This window comes from Rhinopithecus bieti, unplaced genomic scaffold (genome assembly GCF_001698545.2).
Source record: "Rhinopithecus bieti isolate Rb0 unplaced genomic scaffold, ASM169854v2 scaffold_82876, whole genome shotgun sequence".
Lineage (NCBI taxonomy): Eukaryota > Metazoa > Chordata > Mammalia > Primates > Cercopithecidae > Rhinopithecus > Rhinopithecus bieti.
Genome location: NW_016830546.1, coordinates 390,759 through 406,297, shown reverse-complemented (window position 1 = coordinate 406,297; position 15,539 = coordinate 390,759). Strand labels below are relative to the sequence as shown.

Genomic DNA, 15,539 nt, shown 5'->3' with positions numbered 1-15,539 from the left:
TGGGCCCAAAGAGCCTTTTTTTGTATACCAAACAAAAGGTCTTTTTTTTTTTTTTTTTTTTTTTTTTTTGAGACGGAGTCTCGCTCCGTCGCCCAGGCTAGAGTGCAGTGGCCGGATCTCAGCTTACTGCAAGCTCCGCCTCCCGGGTTCACGCCATTCTCCTGCCTCAGCCTCCCGAGTAGCTGGGACTACAGGCGCCCGCTACCTCGCCCGGCTAGTTTTTTGTATTTTTTTTTTAGTAGAGACGGGGTTTCACCGGGTTAGCCAGGATGGTCTCGATCTCCTGACCTTGTGATCTGCCCGTCTCAGCCTCCCAAAGTGCTGGGATTACAGGCTTGAGCCACCGCGCCCGGCCGTTTCTTTTGTTTTTTTGTTTTTTTTGAGATGGGGTCTCACTCCATCATTGCTGGAGTGCAGTGGCACAATCTCAGCTCACTACAACCTCCTCCTCCCAGGCTCAAGCAATCCTCCAACCTCAACCTCTCGAATATTTGGGACCACAGGCACATGACATGGCATCCAGCTAATTTTTGGTATTTTTGGTAGAAATGGGGTTTCGCCATGTTGCCCGGGCTGGTCTCGAACTCCTGAGCTCAAGTGATCCACCCACCTCGGCCTTCCAAAGTGCTGTGATTATAGGTTTGAGCCACCGCGCCTGTCCTTCATGTACTCTTACGTGGATATTTGTGTGGGTAAAGGTGGAGGCCCAGGGGGCAGGGTGTTCCTTTGAGAGTTTGTGATGAGCTTCTGCCCCAAAACATACGTGGCTTTCACCCTGTCTCTTTTCCCAATCATTTCTCTCCATAGGACCCAACAGACTGCAGTCCCACGGGGCAGAGGCTGAAAGGAGCCCGTCGCCTGAAGCTGTAAGTGACCAGCTTTGTCCTCTACCCTGTCCCTGAGAATGGGGACAGAAGTCTGTCATCTTTCTAGCATCGAAATAGGGGACCCCAGGGCAGAAGCCCTAGATAGTGGCAAAGGGTAGAGTTCAAGGACATGAGCAGGAATCCCAGAATACCTCAAGCCAACCCCCTGTGTGTCCCTTCCTCTACCAGGAGCCCCCTTCGAAGACTCCGGAAGGGGCCAGGCCTGCTGAGCCCCCCCAGTGCCTCCCCTGTTCCTACCCCTGCTGTCAGCCGTACCCTGCTGGGCAACTTTGAGGTAGCTCCTCTCGGGCTTTGTGATTGTGGGGATCCTGGGAGAGGTGGGATGGTAGAACGTGGCTTGGATGGATAAGTAAAAGAATTGGCATCTCTCTCATAATGTGTTTTCCCTACCCTGATCCCAGGAATCATTGCTGCGAGGACGTTTTGCACCATCTGGCCACATTGAGGGCTTCACAGCAGAAATTGGAGCTAGTGGGTCATACTGCCCCCAGCATGTCACGCTGCCTGTCACTGTCACATTCTTTGATGTTTCTGAGCAAAATGCCCCGGCTCCCTTCCTGGTATGTCTTGACTCCAACCCCAAAGTCAGCTCATCAGGAGGATAAGGAATTGGGGTGGGGCTGGGGGCAAGAGGTATTTTTTACTTATTCCTCACCTAGGAGTGAGTCAGGGCCAGGTGAGGAGAACTCTAATGTAGGGCAGGGGCAGGTTCAGGGTGAGAGACTGTGGAGAGGGACATGTATTTAGGGCTCAGAGTTTTCCTAGTCCCCACCTTGACTGATGGCTCCCTGGCCTTCCCAGGGCATCGTGGATCTGAACCCCCTGGGGAGGAAGGGTTACAGCGTGCCCAAGGTGGGCACCGTCCAAGTGGTGAGTTTGCCCTGAGGGAGTGGGAGTGGGGAGAGAGGAAAGCAGCCCTCAGGCTGTACCAACCTTGACTGTCCTGTCCCCAGACCTTATTTAACCCCAACCAGACTGTGGTAAAGATGTTCCTCGTGACCTTTGACTTCTCGGACATGCCTGCTGCCCACATGACCTTCCTGCGCCATCGCCTCTTTTTGGTGCCTGTGGGTGAGGAGGGAAATGCTAACCCCACCCACCGCCTCCTCTGCTACTTGCTGCACCTCAGGTGAGGAGAGGGCCCAGGGATGGCTGGGGAGGCCCAGGTAACCCTTCCCTGAAGAGGATCTCTCCTTGCTTCGATACTGTTTGGATTCTTGCTTAGTTTATTTTTAAATTTTTATGTATGTATATATATATGTATTTATTTATTTATTTTTAGAGACAGAGTCTTGCTATGTTGCTCAGGCTGGTCTCCAACTCCTGGGCTCAAGCAGTCCTCCCACCTGGACCTCCCAAAGCACTGGAATTACAGGCATGAGCCACTGCGCCCAGCCTGAATTCTTACTTTGATCACATTATCCTCCTCCAGGTTCCGGAGCTCCCGCTCAGGCCGCTTAAGCCTGCATGGAGATATCCGCCTGCTTTTTTCCCGCCGGAGCCTGGAGCTGGACACAGGGCTCCCTTACGAACTGCAGGCTGTGACCGAGGCCCCTCATAATCCACGTTATTCACCTTTGCCCTGATTGCCAGCACTCTGAATCCATGCGGCCTAACGACCTGCCCGTCCTGCTCCATCTTAGAGAACATATATGGAGAGACAGCAAGAGACCCTTCAGGCTTGAATTAAAGCCCTCACCATGCTCTTGCCCAAATGGATTATTTGGGTGTTTAAAGCTTCTGATCCTTACTACACCCTGCCCTACTCGGGTACTCGATGTGCCTGTCCCCTCCCTTGGGTTTCCCAGGCCAGCTTAGGTAGGGAGGAACTGGAGCTACCCTGAGGTTGTCCCAAGTTCCCAGGCAAGTTATGCCAGCGTTGCCTCCCAGTCCTGGGCAGGGGCCACTTATTATTTTATTTATTTTTAATTTATAATTTATTCAAATTGGATTGCCTTGGTAACCTCCCACACCTGATAATTGGCATCACTCCCCCCCTTCCCACTCTCAGATATTGCTCCAACCTCAAGAGTTGAAGAGGCTTATGCCAGGGGCAGGAGGAGAACTGCTCTCTCTCAGCTGAGGGAAGAGGGGCTATTCCAGAGGGACTGAGTCAGTAGCCAAAGACTCAGCTTTCCCTGTCCTTCCCCTAGTCCCTTCACTTCCCCTACCCTCTGACCTATCTCTGAAAGCCAAGTTATGCGTTTGTGTGTGTACACAAGCTTGTCTTTGTGTGGTGTGTGTGTGTGTGAGAGAGTGTACATGTATGCACACACACAGGGGTTAACCACCCCTCACCTAGGGCTCCAGACTCCAGTTGTCCCTCTCCTCCTGCCTGTGTCTCCTTGCTTTGGGGTCCTGACTGAAGAAGGTGTCCAGGGGGCAGAGTCAGGGCCAAGCACTGGGGTGCCTCCACTCACCTGGCCAGACTCTGACCCACCTACCTCAGCTGGGGTGAGGGGCACCCCTCAAACGCAGTCATGTGGTTCCAAACTACCCCATTCCCCACTCCAGACTCTGACCCAGCCTCAGTCCTAACTCCTGAGGCTGGGCTGAGGGGAACAAGCATTTGCTGAAACTTGAAAAAACAAAGCAAATCAGAAACAGGAAAAAATTGTACCTGGTAATTTTTTTTAGAAAAAAAAAAGATTAAAAAAGAAAGAATAAATTCTTGTTTGGAAACTTGAACTAAGCTCTACTTTTGTTGTTGTTGTTGGGGAGAGGGTGTGAAGGGGGATAGAGGGCATTCCTGGAGCTGGGACTCAGCCCTTTCTACCAGAGAGGAGGCAACAGGCCTGGGCCCATGAGGTCTTAGGTTAGTCCCTGCTGATTCCTGGGGCCTGGTCTTGCTCCTTTCGGAGGGGTTGGTGGGTAAAGTTGAGACGTAGAAGCTGAATTCTGAATTGTAGATCAGAATTCTGATACTGTTTCTGTTAATGACTTTAGCCCTTCAGAACTTCAGTGCCCTCATATGTAAAATGGAGGTGACTACGGAAGTCTCTTGACTACCAGAACATCAGGGATGTGTGCAAGGTGATGTGCTCCAGACAAGGTTGAAGGTTGAGGCTGTTTCCTGGACTCGGTATTTAAGACCGGGCATAACAAACCTTGCTGGGGAAGAGAGGGAAGGAGCTATAGTGTCTTTGAGGAAAGAGGGGAGGGGAAATTCTCGGCCCAATCGCCAGGCAATGTTAGGCCCAGTTTCCATGGCAACGGGATTGGGGTCAGTCCCCAGTGGGAGTCCTGGGCACAACACCGCGGGACTACTATAGAATGTCACTATGGCAATCATGGCAACGAGTCTGCTTAATCCACTAGTTGCTATGGTGACGGATGGGGCGATTCTATGCTCTGGTGGGCAAACTGAGTCTCGGGTGAGGGTGAAGAATTCAGTGTGTGGTGTCTGAGTGATATGCACGCGAAAATAGTTTGGCCATCAGGCCGGGGATCTTGGTCGCGAACAGCTAAACCCAGAACAACCGCAGCCCTCGGCCTTCTCTTGAAGGTCTGCGTTTCCCAGGGAACAACTTGATGCGCCGTTCGACCAAGTAACGCTGATTGGGTGAGTGTTGAAAGGAGTAGGGAACGACCGGAAGTACATTCGGGGAGCGGAACTGCAAGAGGAAAGGCTCGGGTAGGCTTCTGGGAGCGACCGCTCCGCTCGTCTCGTTGGTTCCGGAGGTCGCTGCGGCGGTGGGAAATGCTGGCGCGCGCAGCGCGGGGCACTGGGGCCCTTTTGCTGAGGGTGAGAGCGAGGCAACCTATCCAGAGGGTCGGGACAGAGATCACCTGGGTCCTCCGCTGGGAAAGCGAACTTCCAACTTTCGGAGAGGACTGGGGTCAGAGGTCATGGTCCCCATGTGATTCTCTCTCCGAGGATCCTGAGGACCGAGGGGCGGCGTGTTTGGCCAGATGGGATCTCTGCTCACCCTCTTCTTTCTTTCAGGGCTCTCTACAGGCTTCTGGTCGCGCTCCGCGCCGTGCCTCCTCTGGATTGCCCCGAAACACCGTGGTACTGTTCGTGCCGCAGCAGGAGGCCTGGGTGGTGGAGCGAATGGGCCGATTCCACCGGATCCTGGAGCCTGTGAGAACCTCTTCTGCCCACCCTGGGCCAGCCAGATGACCAATCCCTCACGACATGGAGTGTCGGGAGGACCTCTTTTGGGCCTGCCCGCATTGTTAGCTCCCGACTCTGTAGGCCAGACCTGACAGGGCTGAGGCTGCTGACCATCATCCCCATGTTACCACCTTTTCCTATGCATCTCACAGTCCCCATTCTTGGGAATCTCCTCTGCCCCTCTCTCAGCACTAACTCTCTGTCTGCATTGAGATGGCTATTCTGCCAGCTCTGATTCTCATGACTCCCCCCTCCATTCAGGGGCCTAGTCTTGCATTCCTATTCTCTTGGGTTTTCTTACCAGTGACACTTCAGCCTTATGAGGACTTATTTCTTGGTAGGAGCTGCTGCTTTTCTGGGCATGTTCCATGTGTTGACTCCCTACATACTCCAGGACTAGCTTAGGTCTCAACCCAATAGTTCCCATCCTTCTGAGGACCCATGACTCCTCTTCCCAGGGTTTGAACATCCTCATCCCTGTGTTAGACCGGATCCGATATGTGCAGAGTCTCAAGGAAATTGTCATCAACGTGCCTGAGCAGTCGGCTGTGACTCTCGGTGAGGGGTTCAGGGTGACATGGGTGCTCTGAGGCTATTAGGATGTGGTTGCTGTAGATCCACAGCTTAGGAGAGAGAACTGGTTGGGACCTAGAGGCCTGACTTTCCTCCTTTTCTCTCCTGGTTCTACAGACAATGTAACTCTGCAAATTGATGGAGTCCTTTACCTGCGCATCATGGACCCTTACAAGGTATCTGCCCCTACTTTATCTAGCCTTTTCAGTTGCCCTCTTCACTAAAATCTTGTGCCCAAGCTTCTTACACTATCCGTGTCCGTTTCAGGCAAGCTATGGTGTGGAGGACCCTGAGTATGCCGTCACCCAGCTAGCTCAAACAACCATGAGATCAGAGCTTGGCAAACTCTCTCTGGACAAAGTCTTCCGGGTAAGCAGATCTGAGCCAGAGTTAGGGTTTGAAGACACAAACCTGACACTCAATCTTTTCTGAAGGACAAGATCAGTCCCAGGCCCTTCTTCTCAGTGTAGGCCCTTGATAGGTAAGTTGAATCTGTGGGGCTTACACCTCTCTTTTCCAGGAACGGGAGTCCCTGAATGCCAGCATTGTGGATGCCATCAACCAAGCTGCTGACTGCTGGGGTATCCGCTGCCTCCGTTATGAGATCAAGGATATCCATGTGCCACCCCGGGTGAAAGAGTCTATGCAGATGCAGGTGGGAGCCAAGGAGGGGTGGGAAAAGGACCTTAGGGTGCTCCAGTCCCAGGAGGATCCAGACTTCCCTCCTGTTGTGATGGGTAGAGTTGCAGGTCTGTGTAACTTTCCCTTGGCTTGTTGATTGGGATTGTTGTGGGCTTCCAGGTGGAGGCAGAGCGGCGGAAACGGGCCACAGTTCTAGAGTCTGAGGGGACCCGAGAGTCGGCCATCAATGTGGCAGAGGGGAAGAAACAGGCCCAGATCCTGGCCTCCGAAGCAGAAAAGGCTGAACAGATAAATCAGGCAGCAGGTCAGGAGAGGGTAGAGGCTGAGGGAGGAGCAAGGCATGGGCCTTTGAAGATTGGTGCTGGGGCAGAATCTTTGGGTACTTTGACTTCATGGGTCAAGCAAGCTCTGTCCCTTCTCTTGCAGGAGAGGCCAGTGCAGTTCTGGCCAAGGCCAAGGCTAAAGCTGAAGCTATTCGAATCCTGGCTGCAGCTCTGACACAACATGTGAGAGGCCCCTGGGTGGGAATGGGGACAGGAATTGACAGTGGAAGGGGTTCTCTTATCTATGCTTAAGGAGACTTCCTGCCTCTGTGGGCTCTGTTGAACCAGATTACATAGTCCTTTTATTGTGAACTGCTTTCTTCATTCCCCATCCACCCCTTCTTCTCTATATCTGTAATCTCTGATTTTATCCCTCTGTGGTCACAGAATGGAGATGCAGCAGCTTCACTGACTGTGGCGGAGCAGTATGTCAGCGCGTTCTCCAAACTGGCCAAGGACTCCAACACTATCCTACTGCCCTCCAATCCCGGCGATGTCACCAGCATGGTGGCTCAGGTTAGAGCTTTCTGAGGACCCAGCACAGAGCACCAGTGCCAGGGACCGAACTGAGACCCCACCACCGTCATCAACACTTACATACCATAAAGGTCTTCAGAATGCCTTGGTCCTAGACATCCCTTCATTCTTTGTAGAGATGGAATCTAAGAATGAAACATCTCCACTCAGTCCTGCAAATATGGAAGTTCTTGAGATACCTTTTTTTGGTAGATACCTGTGCTGGTATTCTGAGAGTCACTTTACTCTGATGGTTTGTAAGATTCCTAAAATCAACTCCAGAGCTTACAAGACAGGTTTGATAGAGGGAGAAAGGAAAACTAATTCACTGGCCTCCATGCCATCTTTTCCTTTTAGCCATTGGTGGGCTGGGCTGCAGCACTCTGTCAAGTGTCTTCATGGTACTCTCTCTGTTCCTCTNGGAAGAGAGGGAAGGAGCTATAGTGTCTTTGAGGAAAGAGGGGAGGGGAAATTCTCGGCCCAATCGCCAGGCAATGTTAGGCCCAGTTTCCATGGCAACGGGATTGGGGTCAGTCCCCAGTGGGAGTCCTGGGCACAACACCGCGGGACTACTATAGAATGTCACTATGGCAATCATGGCAACGAGTCTGCTTAATCCACTAGTTGCTATGGTGACGGATGGGGGCGATTCTATGCTCTGGTGGGCAAACTGAGTCTCGGGTGAGGGTGAAGAATTCAGTGTGTGGTGTCTGAGTGATATGCACGCGAAAAATAGTTTGGCCATCAGGCCGGGGATCTTGGTCGCGAACAGCTAAACCCAGAACAACCGCAGCCCTCGGCCTTCTCTTGAAGGTCTGCGTTTCCCAGGGAACAACTTGATGCGCCGTTCGACCAAGTAACGCTGATTGGGTGAGTGTTGAAAGGAGTAGGGAACGACCGGAAGTACATTCGGGGGAGCGGAACTGCAAGAGGAAAGGCTCGGGTAGGCTTCTGGGAGCGACCGCTCCGCTCGTCTCGTTGGTTCCGGAGGTCGCTGCGGCGGTGGGAAATGCTGGCGCGCGCAGCGCGGGGCACTGGGGCCCTTTTGCTGAGGGTGAGAGCGAGGCAACCTATCCAGAGGGTCGGGACAGAGATCACCTGGGTCCTCCGCTGGGAAAGCGAACTTCCAACTTTCGGAGAGGACTGGGGTCAGAGGTCATGGTCCCCATGTGATTCTCTCTCCGAGGATCCTGAGGACCGAGGGGCGGCGTGTTTGGCCAGATGGGATCTCTGCTCACCCTCTTCTTTCTTTCAGGGCTCTCTACAGGCTTCTGGTCGCGCTCCGCGCCGTGCCTCCTCTGGATTGCCCCGAAACACCGTGGTACTGTTCGTGCCGCAGCAGGAGGCCTGGGTGGTGGAGCGAATGGGCCGATTCCACCGGATCCTGGAGCCTGTGAGAACCTCTTCTGCCCACCCTGGGCCAGCCAGATGACCAATCCCTCACGACATGGAGTGTCGGGAGGACCTCTTTTGGGCCTGCCCGCATTGTTAGCTCCCGACTCTGTAGGCCAGACCTGACAGGGCTGAGGCTGCTGACCATCATCCCCATGTTACCACCTTTTCCTATGCATCTCACAGTCCCCATTCTTGGGAATCTCCTCTGCCCCCTCTCTCAGCACTAACTCTCTGTCTGCATTGAGATGGCTATTCTGCCAGCTCTGATTCTCATGACTCCCCCCTCCATTCAGGGGCCTAGTCTTGCATTCCTATTCTCTTGGGTTTTCTTACCAGTGACACTTCAGCCTTATGAGGACTTATTTCTTGGTAGGAGCTGCTGCTTTTCTGGGCATGTTCCATGTGTTGACTCCCTACATACTCCAGGACTAGCTTAGGTCTCAACCCAATAGTTCCCATCCTTCTGAGGACCCATGACTCCTCTTCCCAGGGTTTGAACATCCTCATCCCTGTGTTAGACCGGATCCGATATGTGCAGAGTCTCAAGGAAATTGTCATCAACGTGCCTGAGCAGTCGGCTGTGACTCTCGGTGAGGGGTTCAGGGTGACATGGGTGCTCTGAGGCTATTAGGATGTGGTTGCTGTAGATCCACAGCTTAGGAGAGAGAACTGGTTGGGACCTAGAGGCCTGACTTTCCTCCTTTTCTCTCCTGGTTCTACAGACAATGTAACTCTGCAAATTGATGGAGTCCTTTACCTGCGCATCATGGACCCTTACAAGGTATCTGCCCCCTACTTTATCTAGCCTTTTCAGTTGCCCTCTTCACTAAAATCTTGTGCCCAAGCTTCTTACACTATCCGTGTCCGTTTCAGGCAAGCTATGGTGTGGAGGACCCTGAGTATGCCGTCACCCAGCTAGCTCAAACAACCATGAGATCAGAGCTTGGCAAACTCTCTCTGGACAAAGTCTTCCGGGTAAGCAGATCTGAGCCAGAGTTAGGGTTTGAAGACACAAACCTGACACTCAATCTTTTCTGAAGGACAAGATCAGTCCCAGGCCCTTCTTCTCAGTGTAGGCCCTTGATAGGTAAGTTGAATCTGTGGGGCTTACACCTCTCTTTTTCCAGGAACGGGAGTCCCTGAATGCCAGCATTGTGGATGCCATCAACCAAGCTGCTGACTGCTGGGGTATCCGCTGCCTCCGTTATGAGATCAAGGATATCCATGTGCCACCCCGGGTGAAAGAGTCTATGCAGATGCAGGTGGGAGCCAAGGAGGGGTGGGAAAAGGACCTTAGGGTGCTCCAGTCCCAGGAGGATCCAGACTTCCCTCCTGTTGTGATGGGTAGAGTTGCAGGTCTGTGTAACTTTCCCTTGGCTTGTTGATTGGGATTGTTGTGGGCTTCCAGGTGGAGGCAGAGCGGCGGAAACGGGCCACAGTTCTAGAGTCTGAGGGGACCCGAGAGTCGGCCATCAATGTGGCAGAGGGGAAGAAACAGGCCCAGATCCTGGCCTCCGAAGCAGAAAAGGCTGAACAGATAAATCAGGCAGCAGGTCAGGAGAGGGTAGAGGCTGAGGGAGGAGCAAGGCATGGGCCTTTGAAGATTGGTGCTGGGGCAGAATCTTTGGGTACTTTGACTTCATGGGTCAAGCAAGCTCTGTCCCTTCTCTTGCAGGAGAGGCCAGTGCAGTTCTGGCCAAGGCCAAGGCTAAAGCTGAAGCTATTCGAATCCTGGCTGCAGCTCTGACACAACATGTGAGAGGCCCCTGGGTGGGAATGGGGGACAGGAATTGACAGTGGAAGGGGTTCTCTTATCTATGCTTAAGGAGACTTCCTGCCTCTGTGGGCTCTGTTGAACCAGATTACATAGTCCTTTTTATTGTGAACTGCTTTCTTCATTCCCCATCCACCCCTTCTTCTCTATATCTGTAATCTCTGATTTTTATCCCTCTGTGGTCACAGAATGGAGATGCAGCAGCTTCACTGACTGTGGCGGAGCAGTATGTCAGCGCGTTCTCCAAACTGGCCAAGGACTCCAACACTATCCTACTGCCCTCCAATCCCGGCGATGTCACCAGCATGGTGGCTCAGGTTAGAGCTTTCTGAGGACCCAGCACAGAGCACCAGTGCCAGGGACCGAACTGAGACCCCACCACCGTCATCAACACTTACATACCATAAAGGTCTTCAGAATGCCTTGGTCCTAGACATCCCTTCATTCTTTGTAGAGATGGAATCTAAGAATGAAACATCTCCACTCAGTCCTGCAAATATGGAAGTTCTTGAGATACCTTTTTTTGGTAGATACCTGTGCTGGTATTCTGAGAGTCACTTTACTCTGATGGTTTGTAAGATTCCTAAAATCAACTCCAGAGCTTACAAGACAGGTTTGATAGAGGGAGAAAGGAAAACTAATTCACTGGCCTCCATGCCATCTTTTCCTTTTTAGCCATTGGTGGGCTGGGCTGCAGCACTCTGTCAAGTGTCTTCATGGTACTCTCTCTGTTCCTCTCCTCAGGCCATGGGTGTCTATGGAGCCCTCACCAAACCCCCAGTGCCAGGGACTCCAGACTCGGTCTCCAGTGGGAACAGCAGAGATGTCCAGGGTACAGATGCAAGTCTTGATGAGGAACTTGATCGAGTCAAGATGAGTTAGTGGAGCTGGGCTTGGCCAGGGAGTCTGGGGATAAGGAAGCAGATTTTCCTGATTCTGGCTCTAGCTTCCCTGCCAAGATTTTGGTTTTTATTTTTTTATTTGAACTTTAGTCATGTAATAAACTCACCAGTGGCAAACCAGAAACTGTCCTCTTTGATTGGGGAATGAAGTTGGTAAAGTCACTAGCATTTTCCTTGGATCCAGTCCTGTCAGCATGATGCCTCCATGAACAAGAGTGAACTTCTTGTAAAGTGAAACTATATTTTTTGCCTTCAAGAGAAACTGTGGGATAGGGTGGAAAAGTTAAACCACATGTTCACTAAACTGCTGGCTGGGAAGTGAAGTCCCGTTCCTGCTAAGTGTGGGGCTGTACGTTTGAGGCAGGTGTGTGGGGTTTTTTCATGGGAAAGTACTACCCTCCACTGGCATACTTAAAGGGTTTTCAGGGACTGAGGGTACTCCACATTCATTTATTCAAAAACATTAAATGTCTACCAAGTGCCAAGCTCATTACTAGACACTGGATTACAAAAATACCTGAAACCCAGTGGTCCCTGCTTTCACAGAATACAAGGTCAGGTAGGGAAGACAGACAGGAAGGAGACATTGATAGATAGTGATAAATGCAGCCGGGCGCAGTGGCTCACGCCTGTAATCCCAGCACTTTGGGAGGCCGAGGTGGGCGGATCATGAGGTCAGGAGATTGAGACCATCCTGGCCAACGTGGTGAAACCCTGTCTACTAAAAACACAAAAATTAGCTGGGCGTGGTAGCATGTGCCTGTAGTCCCAGCTGCTTGGGAGGCTGAGGCAGGAGAATTGTGTGAACCTGGGAGGTGGAGGCTGCAGTGAGCCGAGATCATTCCATTGCCTGGCGACAGAGTGAGACTCTCAAAAAAAAAAAAAAAGGTGTGGTGGCTCACGCCTGTAATCCCAGCACTTTGGGAGGCTGAGGCAGGCGGATCACAAAGTCAGGAGATCGAGACCACGGTGAAACCCTGTCTCTACTAAAAAAAAAATACAAAAAATTAGCCGGGTGCGGTGGCGGGCGCTTGTAGTCCCAGCTACTCAGGAGGCCGAGGCAGCAGAATGGCGTGAACCCTGGGGGCGGAGTTTGCAGTGAGCCAAGATAGCGCCACTGCACTCCAGCCTGGGGGACAGAGCGAGACTCCATCTCAAAAAAAAAAAAAAAAGTGATAAATGCTGTGGTAGAGGAACGTTCTGGCTGAGGGATCTTGGTGGGAGAAGCATATCAGCTTATGAGTAGCAGCGCTGCTGACTGCTATTGAGCTGAGGCTGGAAAAGTTAGCAAGTTTTCACCAAGTCAGGTCCTTGACTATATACAAAGGCTCACTGCTTGAAGAAGTTGGCTGAAGGGTATAGTGTTAAGGGGGATGTGACTACATGGCTAGGGCCAAGTCACAAGGAGCGAGATTCTTGTTGAAGGGGTTGGACATTAGGGTAATAGGTTTTTTTTGTTTTATTTTGTTTTGTTTTTTGAGACAGTGTCTCCCTCTGTTGTCCAGGCTGGAGTGAATTGGCACGATCTTGGCTCACTGCAACCTCCGCCTCCTGGGTTCAAATGATTCTCCTGCCTCAGTCTCCTAAGTAGCTGGGATTACAGGCATGCGCCACCATGCCCGGCTAATTTCTGTATTTTTTGTAGAGACAGTGTTTCACCATATTGGTCAGGCTGATCTCGAACTCCTGACCTCATGATCTGCCTGCCTGAGCCTCCCAAAGTGCTGGGATTACAGGCACGAGCCACTGTGCCCAGCCTATGAAGGGTTTTTTCCCCTTCCCATGAAGAATTTTGAGATAAAACATCACATTGGCCAGGCACAGTGACTCATACCTGTGATCTCAGCACTTTGGGAGGCTGAGGCAGGAGGATCACTTGAGCCCTGGAGTTGGAGACCAGCCTGGGCAACATGGTAAGAACCTATCTCTACAAAAAAGAAAAAAAGAAAAGTAATCATATCAATGTTTTAGAGCTGTCTTGCTGCAATGTGGAGAAGGGGTAGTAGGGAGAGAGAAGGCTGGGAGGACAGTGAGAAGGCTGCCTCAGTGATCCTGGAGAAGGGATGAGGCCTGAACTGAGATAAGGGGCTGTGGGGATGAAGGTAGAAGAATAACTCAACATTTTTTTGAATTAACGTATTTCTTTATTCATTTGGTCACTATCTGAACCTCAAATATATGCTAGGTGCTGAGGATATAGTAATGAAGAAAACAAAATTCCCTGACTTCAATGAGCTCACATTCTACTTGGAGGGGACAAACCATAAATACGTGTAGAATTTCAGATGCTGATGAGTTGTGCTATGGAAGGAATTAAGGAAGTGAGAGGGGAAATTTTTCCAGGGGTTGTGGTGGTGGGGGGTGCTGTACTAGTAAAGCAGGGGATTCCAGGAAGCTTCCCTGATGTTACAGTTGAGCTTCAATATTAAGGTGATGGAGATCCATTTCAGCACTGGGAATTGAAGCTCACAGAGGAGATGGCAGATGCAAAGGCCCTGAGACAGAGCTGCTATGGATGGAACAGAGTTAGTGAAGCAAAGTAGTGGCAGCTAGATGAATCAGAAGGGGAAGAGGCAGACAGTGTGCAGGCCCATGTAGAGCCAATGCAAGAACTTTTACTCTGAGATGAGAAACCAGTGGACAGGCTTTGTTTCATTTTGAGACGGAGTCTCGCTCTGTCGCCTAGGCTGAAGTGCAGTGGCATGATCTCGGCTCACTGCAGCCTCTGCCTCCTGGCTTCAAGCAATTCTCCTGCCTCAGCCTCCTGAGTAGCTGGGACTACAGGTACATACCACCACACCTGGCTAAATTTTGTAATTTTTAGTAGAGTTGGGGTTTCACCATGTTGGCCAGGCTGATCTCCAATCCTTGACTTCAACTGATTCTCCAGCCTCAGTCTCCCAAAGTGCTGGGCTTGCAGGTGTGAGTCATCATGCCCGGCTTTTTTTTTTTTTGAGAGGGAGTCTTGCTCTGTTGCCCAGGCTGGAGTGTAGTGGCACAATCTTGGTTCACTGCAACCTCTGCCTCCCAGGTTCAAGTGATTCTCCTGCCTCAAACTCCTGAGTAGTTGGGATTATAGGCGTCCGCCACCATGCCCAGCTAATTTTTCTATTTTTAGTAGAGATGGGTTTTCATCATGTTGACCAGGCTGGTCTTGAACTCCTGACCTCAGGTGATCTGCCCACCTTGGCCTCCCAAAGTGCTGGGATTATAGGCATGAGCCACTGTGCCTGGCTGGCCTTTTAAGATAGGGCCTCACTCTGGTGCCCAGACTGGAGTGCAGTGGCCTGATCAAGGCTCAATGCAGTCTCTACCTCTCAGATTAAGCCATCATCCATCTCAGCCTCTGGTGTAGCTGGAACTACAGGCTCCTGCCACCATGTCCACCTAAATTTTGTATTTTTTGTAGAGATGGGATTTCACTACTTTGGTCTGGCTGGTCCTGAACTCCTGGACTCAGGGGATCTACCTGCCTTGGCCTCCCAAAGTGCTGGGAGTCCGTTTTGTTTTTAATAGTGGCTTTATTGAAATATTCATACATCAGGCTGGGCATGGTGGCTCACGCCTGTAATCCCAGCACTTTGGGAGGCTGAGTCTGGAAGGTTGTTTGAGCCCAGGAGTTCGAGATATAACTCACACATCATACAATTCATTCATTTAAAATATAAATGTAGTAACCTTTAGTATATTCACAGAATTGTGCTACCACCATGATTTTAGACTGCTTCACAGCCCCCCTCCACAATATCCCATTGTATAAATACACCATTTTTTATTTTTCCATTTGTCAGTAATTGACATTTGGGTTTCCACCTTTTGGTTATTATAAGGCTACTATTTTATTTATTTATGTTTTGAGACAGGGTCTCACTCTGTCACCCAGGCTGGAGTGCAGTGGTGAGATCACAGCTCGCTGCGGCCTTGACCTCCTCAGGCTCAGGTGATCCACCCACCTCAGCCTCCTGAGTAGCTGGTACTACAGGCACATGCCAGCACCCCTGGGTAAATTTTGTGCTGGGATAACAGGTGTGAGCCATTTACCCAGCCACGAATAAGGCTACTATGAACATTCATGTACAAATTTTTGTTTGGACATAAGTATTAATTCCTCCTGGGTTTATACCTAGGACTGAAATTGTTGGGTCATTTGATAATTATGTTTATTGTTTTGAATTATCTGTTTTTACAATCCCATCAGCAGTGTATGAGGGTTCCAATTCCTCCTCATTGCCAACACTTGTTGATTATAGCCATACTAGTGGGTTCGAAGCAGTATCTCCAGCATTTCCTGATGGCTTATAATAAGCCTCTCTCCATGTGTCTATTGGCTATTTGTATATTTTCTTTGGAGAAATGTCTAGTCAAATCCTTTGCCCATTAATTGGATTGTTTTTCCCTCCTCCACTCATT

General features: G+C 50.9%; 2 protein-coding genes across 12 annotated transcripts in view; both read left to right on the top strand.

The window, feature by feature from the left end:
* ATOSB (atos homolog B) overlaps nt 1–3,575 on the top strand; it is a 13,189-nt gene extending 9,614 nt beyond the window's left edge. For 9 of the 10 annotated variants that reach the window (XR_001884059.1, XM_017865588.1, XM_017865589.1 and 6 more), the window contains 6 exons: nt 808–866; nt 1,056–1,161; nt 1,289–1,447; nt 1,689–1,757; nt 1,841–2,016; nt 2,320–3,575. Coding sequence is in view for 9 of the 10 variants with exons in the window: in XM_017865588.1 (XP_017721077.1) it covers nt 808–866; nt 1,056–1,161; nt 1,289–1,447; nt 1,689–1,757; nt 1,841–2,016; nt 2,320–2,473 (723 nt within the window). In the remaining variant the exon portion in view is untranslated. Of the gene's footprint in view, nt 1–603; nt 689–807; nt 867–1,055; nt 1,162–1,288; nt 1,448–1,688; nt 1,758–1,840; nt 2,017–2,319 lie in introns of those variants that run through there. The other variant, XM_017865593.1, reaches the window with a different exon arrangement.
* A 922-nt stretch (nt 3,576–4,497) lies between these two features.
* STOML2 (stomatin like 2) lies at nt 4,498–11,253 on the top strand. 2 transcript variants are annotated; one of them, XM_017865583.1, is made up of 10 exons: nt 4,498–4,632; nt 4,834–4,971; nt 5,463–5,562; nt 5,695–5,753; nt 5,845–5,946; nt 6,098–6,232; nt 6,379–6,523; nt 6,646–6,725; nt 6,930–7,058; nt 10,972–11,249. In XM_017865583.1, exons 1-10 carry the CDS (start codon nt 4,588–4,590, stop codon nt 11,107–11,109), a joined length of 1,071 nt encoding a protein of 356 aa, XP_017721072.1. In that variant the 5' UTR covers nt 4,498–4,587; the 3' UTR covers nt 11,110–11,249. The 2 variants fall into 2 exon arrangements, with proteins under 2 accessions (XP_017721072.1, XP_017721071.1); XM_017865582.1 differs by lacking the exons at nt 4,498–4,632; nt 4,834–4,971; nt 5,463–5,562; ... (4 more) ...; nt 6,646–6,725; nt 6,930–7,058 and adding exons at nt 7,968–8,112; nt 8,314–8,451; nt 8,944–9,043; ... (4 more) ...; nt 10,129–10,208; nt 10,416–10,544 and having other exon boundaries at nt 10,972–11,253.
* The last annotated feature ends 4,286 nt before the right edge of the window (nt 11,254–15,539 follow it).